Source organism: Dictyostelium discoideum (assembly GCF_000004695.1).
Source record: "Dictyostelium discoideum AX4 chromosome 4 chromosome, whole genome shotgun sequence".
NCBI lineage: Eukaryota > Evosea > Eumycetozoa > Dictyosteliales > Dictyosteliaceae > Dictyostelium > Dictyostelium discoideum.
Genome location: NC_007090.3, coordinates 1,623,446 through 1,630,945, shown reverse-complemented (window position 1 = coordinate 1,630,945; position 7,500 = coordinate 1,623,446). Strand labels below are relative to the sequence as shown.

The 7,500-nt window shown below is 18.3% G+C and overlaps 3 protein-coding genes across 3 annotated transcripts in view; all 3 read right to left on the bottom strand.

Annotated features, from left to right (window-relative positions):
* DDB_G0284133 (hypothetical protein) overlaps positions 1–1,376 on the bottom strand; it is a gene marked incomplete at both ends in the record, with an annotated part of 3,424 nt that extends 2,048 nt beyond the window's left edge. Inside the window, 3 exons of the mRNA XM_633684.1 lie at positions 1–702; positions 880–1,256; positions 1,351–1,376. The exon at positions 1–702 is cut by the window's left edge and continues 2,048 nt beyond it. Of these exons, the coding sequence (XP_638776.1) occupies positions 1–702; positions 880–1,256; positions 1,351–1,376 (1,105 nt within the window). The remainder of the gene's footprint in view (positions 703–879; positions 1,257–1,350) is intronic.
* A 2,009-nt stretch (positions 1,377–3,385) lies between these two features.
* On the bottom strand, positions 3,386–5,374 carry DDB_G0284131 (hypothetical protein; the record flags this gene model as incomplete). The annotated part of the gene is made up of 1 exon (XM_633683.1): positions 3,386–5,374. The coding sequence occupies one exon, from the start codon at positions 5,372–5,374 to the stop codon at positions 3,386–3,388; it is 1,989 nt and encodes a 662-aa protein (XP_638775.1).
* Positions 5,375–5,999: 625 nt separating this feature from the next.
* The window catches only part of E2F (transcription factor E2F/dimerisation partner family protein), a gene marked incomplete at both ends in the record, with an annotated part of 2,663 nt that continues 1,162 nt past the window's right edge, over positions 6,000–7,500 (bottom strand). The window contains 2 exons of the mRNA XM_633682.1: positions 6,000–6,942; positions 7,014–7,500. The exon at positions 7,014–7,500 is cut by the window's right edge and continues 1,162 nt beyond it. Coding sequence (XP_638774.1) covers positions 6,000–6,942; positions 7,014–7,500 — 1,430 coding nt within the window. The remainder of the gene's footprint in view (positions 6,943–7,013) is intronic.

Sequence of the window (7,500 nt, the reverse complement as noted above, 5' to 3'; positions counted from 1 at the left end):
TATTATTATTATTATTATTATTATTATTATTATTATTATTATTATTATTATTATTATTATTATTATTATTATTATTATTATTATTATTATTATTATTATTATTATTATTATTATTATTATTAAGATTGGAATTATGGCTACCCATGCATAAAGAGGTTTGATTATTTTTTGCAAAGAAACCTCTATTTAAACTATTATTTATATTTTGATTGATTCCCATATTCTTAATATTGCTTATGTTATTTGTACTAGAGTTTGACATTTGGAATAGTGAAAATCTTAAATTTATATTATTTGTGTTGTTGGTACTGGTACCAATATTTGAGTTTAAATTATTATTATTATTATTATTATTATTATTATTGTTATTATTATTATTGTTGTTATTATTATTATTATTATTATTATTATTATTATTATTATTATTATTATTATTATTATTATTATTTATATTATTATTTGAAGTAAGATAAGAAGGTGATGATGAAGTTGGTGGCGTAAAATCGGATTTATTGTTATTACTTGGTTTTAAATAATCTGGAACTGGTTGAGTTGCCAAGTGTTGTAAACTAGATTGTGATGCTGGTGGTGGTTGGGTAGATGTATAGTTTTGAGCTATAGTATTCGAATTACTTGAACTACAGTTTGAAAAAAAAGATAAGATTGAATTATGAAACATATCGCACTTTTTTTGCGGTATTTCTAAATTTAAAAATATAGTATATAGATATCAATAGAAAGATAAAAGAAAATAGAATCGATTAGAATAAAAAATGTTGCAAAAAAAAAATTGTTTTAAATAAAATTTTTCATGATTTTTACTTTTTAATCATGAAAAAAATTTAAAAAAAATATATATTTATAAAAATGTACACATACCTTTAACGACTAATCTTAATTCTTTTGGTTGATTTTCAGGTTGTTGATTATATGCTTTCTTTACATGACAATCTGATGCCAAGGAAAACATTTCACCATCCTTATTTTCACATTTAATGCAAAGTGTTGATTTTGAATTTACACCAAATTTATCCTTTATCGTTGATATCATATCTTTATATGTCGATGATTTTGGTACTGTAATTGATTTCATCTCTGAACCTAATGTAACATTTAGTGTTGTTGAATCTAAATTATTCGTATTGCCACCATATCCATTAATACTACCATTGCTACTATTATTATTTTCTTTGGTAGGGTTAGGTGGTGCTAATATATTATTTGCACTATTATTTCCATGACAACCTAAAAATGACCTGTGATTGATTTTCGTTGTATTAGAAATTTTTTTAAAAAAAAAAAAAAAAGCTAATATAAAAAAAACATTATATATAATAATAAAATACATACCAAAATTTTGGTGGTTGGTCGACCATTTTAAAGTTTTGTACAATTATCTAACTATATATTTTAATATATAGTTAGAATAATTTTTGTTTATATATAAATCTGATTTGTTTTTTTTTTTTTGCTTTTATTTATGTGTAGTTTCTTTAAATTATTGAGGAAAAAAAAATTTTAAAATTTCTAAAGTTAAATAAGAAAAAAAATTAAGAAAACATATATAAGTAATTTGGATTTAATTATTAAAAACTCTATTATTATTTATAATTATTATTATTTATTATAATTTATTATTATTAATTTTTGCTTCAATTACTATTATTTTTTAATTATTGTTACTGCTAAAATTATTATATAGAAAATTAATATTGTTGTTGTTGTTCCTCTGTGTTGGAAAATTTCAAAAAAAATAAAAAAATAAAAAAATAAAAAAATAAAAAAAAAAAAAAAAAAAAATATAAAAAATAAAAAAATAAAAAATAATTTTTTTTTTTTTTTTTTTTCCACAAACATATAATTTTTACGGGGGGGTTTTTTTTCACCAGAAGATTAAATTTGGAAATAAAATAATATTTTCATAATAAATTTTTTTTATACCTTTTTTTTTTTTTATTTTATTTTATTTTATTTTTTTTTTTTTTTTTGATTAAAAAAATAAAAATATGGTTACAATAATTAAATTATTTGAAGTTTTTGTTTAAAACAATTTTATTATTATATTTTTTTTTTTTTTTTTTTTTTTCTATTATTTTATTTATTTTACTTAATAATTAATTAATTATTATAAAGTATATTATTTATTTTATTTTATTTATTTATTTATTTAGTGATTTATTTATAAATTAATAATAATAATAATAATAACTATTTGGTTGAAAGTGAAAATAAAATGGAAAAAAAAAAAAAAAAAAAAAAAAAAATTTTAAAGCTAGACACTATGATTATATCACTCTACAGAGTATTAATTAGGTAAACTTAGGCGCTCAATAATTTTGTTATCAGCTGAATAAAAAAAAAATTTTTGAGAATTCATGTAAATGGTAGCTGACATAATTTTTTGTCATTTCCATTAAACCATATCAAAATCAATTTTCACAATGGCGCAAAAAAAAAAAAAAAAAAAAAAAAAATAAAAAATAAAAAATAAAAAAAAAAAAAAAAAAAAAACAATTGTTGACGGTAAGTGTTGTCAATTCCAAAATTTTTTTTTTTTCTCAAACCATAAAATTACGGTTACACACAAAAAAAAAAAAAAACACCAAAAAAAATTTTTTTTTTTTTTTTTCCATGGAAAAAATTAATTAAGGGCCCAAAAAGCAAATAAATGTTATAAAAAACAAAATTGTATCTAAATTTGTTAACAAATTTGTTTTTTTTTTTTTCATATGGAACACCAATTTTATTATCACTTGGAAAAAAAAAAAAAAAAAAAAAATTTATTTATTTATAAAAAAAACCCAAATTTTTAATAAAAAAAAAATTCAAAAATTTAATTGGAAATTTCTCCTAAAAAAAAAAAAGATAAATATATTTGGCAATTTAAAAAAAAAAAAAAAAATTGTAATTATGTCACTTTAATGCTCAATAAAATTTTCAATCACTAAACATGAAACCATTTCAGTGAATTTTCCAAATTTTTTATCATTACATAATTTTTTATTATTTCAACTAAACAATTTCAATTTTCATTCAACAAAATTAAAAAAAAAAAAAAAAAAAAAAAAAACAAAAATAAAAATAAAAATAAATAATTTATTTTTAGGTATTGTAAAATTTTGATTTGTTGTGTTTAGTTGAGTTGATGAGATGTGGTGTCATTTTTTTTTTTTTTTTAATATTATTTTTTTTTTAATTGTGTTTGAATTTAATTAATTTAGGGGTTGAACAAAAAAAAAAAAAAAAAAGATTTTTTTTTGATTTTATTTTTAGATTTTTTGATTTTTTGATTTTTTGATTTTTTTTGATTTTTTTTTGGAATAAAAAATAAATGATTAAAAATAAAAAAAAAAAAAGAAAGATCAAAAGAAAAATTAATTAAATTTTATTTTTTATTCTTTCTTATATTTATTATAATTTTAGGTGATTCTAGATCAATGGAATTACAACAATAGAATTGTTTAACTTTTTCTTTAAAATTTAAAATGAAATGAGGTTGAACCTTTATATTAAATTCTTTTATTGGAACTCTATATGGTGACGATGATGATGATGATAATGATGATGATAAAATTATTTTAATTTTATCTAAAACTTGATTAAATTGATTATTATCAATAACTTCAAATGTCATTGAATATAAATTTAATTCATTTTGATTATTTATAATTGAATTGAATATTGATGATGTTAAATAACGATAACAATTATAAAATTTAAAATGTTTTATAGCACAATTTTCAGATGTAAAAATATTTGATATTAAATATTCAATTGTACTCTTATAATATAATTCTTCATCAACATTATTATTATTATTATTATTATTATTATTATTATTATTATTATTATTATTATTATTATTATTATTATTATTTTTATTTTTTAAAATTAAAGTTTTCAAAATTTTATTATTTGATAAAACTGAAAAGATATCTTTATTAATTTCATTAAAATCAAAATCTTCCAATTTTAAATATTGAATTAAACCAAATGATAATAATTTTTTAAAACCATTATAAAAAATTTCATTATTATTATTATTATTAGTGGTGGTATTACAAATTGGCATTTTAAAACAAAAATTTATAAATTTTAAATTCTTTAATGATTTACTTGAAATAGTTGAATTGATCATTATTTCCCAATCATTTATTAAATTATTTTTATTTTTTAAACATCTTAATGAGAAACTACAATTATTTACATTTGAACTAGTATTATTATTATTATTTATATTTCTTTGTATTTCATGAAATGATATTGGTATTGATAATGTATGTAAATTTAATAATTTATTTAAATCTTTTAAATATAATGGTTCAATATGATCAGTTTTGGTAATTATAATAGATTCAACTATATTTCCAATAGTATCTGGATTAAATAATATTGAATAATCAATTACTAAAGTACCTCTAAAATCATTTGGTTCATAAATTAAATTTTTTGTATTAAAACATTTAATTGCATTGTAAATACTAATACAATTTCTATCTTCAATAATTCTTAAATAATTTAAATTTATTTTACAAAAATTATCATTACTACCACCACCACCACTACCATCACCACCACTACTACAACCTTCATCATGATTTTTATTTTTAATTTTATTTTTATTTTCAAATTTAAAATTTGTTAATTTTTTAATATTAATTTGAATTTGTTTTTTTTCATTTTCATTTTCATTTTCGTTTTCTTGATTTTGTTGATAATTAATTATATTTAAAAGTTTTTTATCTTTTACAATTAATTTTAAAAATTTTTCAACACTATCTTTATATTTCAAATTAATAATTATTAATTTATTATTTTTTAAATTTCTTTGAATTGAGGATGAGTTTAATGATTTATCAGATGTTTTATAAGCTTTTATAACTATTATATCATTATTAAAATAATTATAAATTAATTTAGTATCAATATTAATAATTGAATAATCTGAATTATTATTATTTTTATATATATATAAAACTTTTTTAAAATTAAAATAAATCTTTTGATCTAAACAAGAAAGAGAAGAAGAAGAAGAGGGTAATGATGATGATGATGATGATGATGATGATAAAGATGATGATGATGATAATGATGTTGATAATTTAAACCAATTTTCAAATAAATTATAATTAATTATATTATTTGATATTGTTGTTGAAATGAAATTAAACCATTTATTTGAAACCATTGAATAAGTTATTAATTCATCAATATAATTTGAAAATTTCTTTAATGAATATTTATAATTAATTTCATTAGTTTTCTTTTTATCATAAATTAATAAATAATTTATCAATATTTTTATAATTTCAAAATGTAAATAATCTGCTAATTTACTATTTGAGTTTTTTATTAATTTACTTTTTTCATTCATTTCTAATGTGACAATTATTAAAATAAAAATAAAAAAATAAAAAAAATATAAAAAAATAAAAAAAAACAATGGAAATTTAAAAAAAAAAAAAAATAAAATAAAATAAAAATAAAAATAAAATTAAAATATAGTGGTTTGTGGGTTTTTACAAAGATATAAGTTTTCATACATCTCAAAAAAAAAAAAAAAAAAAAAAAAAAAACATAAAAATTAATTTAATTAATTTAATTTATTGAAAAAAACATATTTACATGTGTTCATACCAGTGATGGTTATTATTTTTTAATTTTTTTTTTTTTTTTTTTTAATGAAAAATGTCTATGAAAAAGATATTACTCTTTTCCAATAGGTTAATTAATTCATATAATTCTTTACTACATTTCCTATCTGTTGACAACTAGTTACTACAGTATTTTAATTATTCGTCATTGTTTTATATACTTTATATGATAAGATCAATTATCATCACTACAATAATTTAATTCTTTAGTTGATACTGTACAATAATTATAGTCTTCATAATTATTATTATTTATTATTATTATTATTATTATTATTATTGTTATTATTATTTATTATTTATTATTGGTGATTGTTATTATTATTATTTTTTTTATATCTATTTTTATGATTCTATTGATTGATTTCCAAAATCATCAAAAGATTGAGTTAAAAATGAGTCATCTGTATAAAGTTCTGAAATACCTTCTGAATCGATCATACTTTCAAAGTAAAATTCTGATGATTGTTCAAACATTGGTTCAGAGAAAGCTTGATAGTTATTTCCAACCTTTTGGAAGGCTTGATAATTATTTGCATGTTGTTGAGGATTTGGTGGTGCCACCATTGATGAAGATGATGATGATGATGAAGATGATGAGGATGAATTTGTAGATTGTTGATTATGTGTTGAATCAAATGGTGAATATGATGGTAATATTGAATTTGGTTCCCAATATGAAACATTTTGTGATGGTTGTAAATAGTTTGTTTGTTGTTGTATTTGTTTTGATGGTGAAAGTATACTGTTATTATTATTATTATTATTATTATTATTATTATTATTATTATTATTATTATTATTATTATTATTGTTATTATTATTATTATCCAAATATGCATTACTATTAGTAATACCAACTAATGCATTTGTAATTGCATTGGTTGCATAACTATATTCTTCCGTAGTTGTATTCATTGTAGTATTATTATTATTATTATTATTATTATTGTTATTATTATTGTTATTATTATTATTATTATTATTGTTGTTGTTATTATTATTATTATTATTATTATTATTATAATGATTATTATTTGTATTTGTATTTGTATTATTTGTTATTGAATCAGTTGGTTGCATAGTAGTTTGATTTAATAAGAAAACATCAATTGGTGCATTAGTTTCATTATCTAATAAAATTTGATATCTTCTTTGACCAGGTTCCATACCTTCATCTGGATCAGGAATTTGTAATCTTGTTCCAGATGGTGCTCTAATTGCAATAACTGTATCACCTTTAAGAGTTTCAATATTTCTTAAATCATCATGTGTAACAAACATTAATCTTTGGGGGGGGGGGGGGGAGAGGGTTAATAAATTATTAGAAATAAATAAATTTATATATAAAATACTTACTTTGATGATTTTGGTTCGTATAATGTATTATGTATATTTTTATTTGCTTTTTTAATAGAGTTATCTAAACTTGCTTCTTTTTCCATCAACTTTTTCAATTCTTTTTTAAAATTATCGACATGTTTTGGATCTAATGGTTGTTGTTGATGTTGTTGTTGACCATTTGAATTTTGTTGGCCATTGACATCATTACCAATACCTTTCCATAGTACTTGATTCTTTGAACATTTTTCAATTAATCCTACACCCTCCAATACACATGTGACATCATAGATACGTCTTTTTGAAATTTCCAATTTCTCTGATGCAACTTTTAAATCCAATACACCATTTGGTGATTTTTCAATTAAATCTAAAAACTTTTTCGTTAATTGTACGAGTGAATTATCAAATCTATTACCAACTGTTGATTTAGTTTTCTTTTTATTACCGCCACCACCACCACTTCCATTTGAAGTTGTTGATGCTTGGGAGTTATCATAATCAT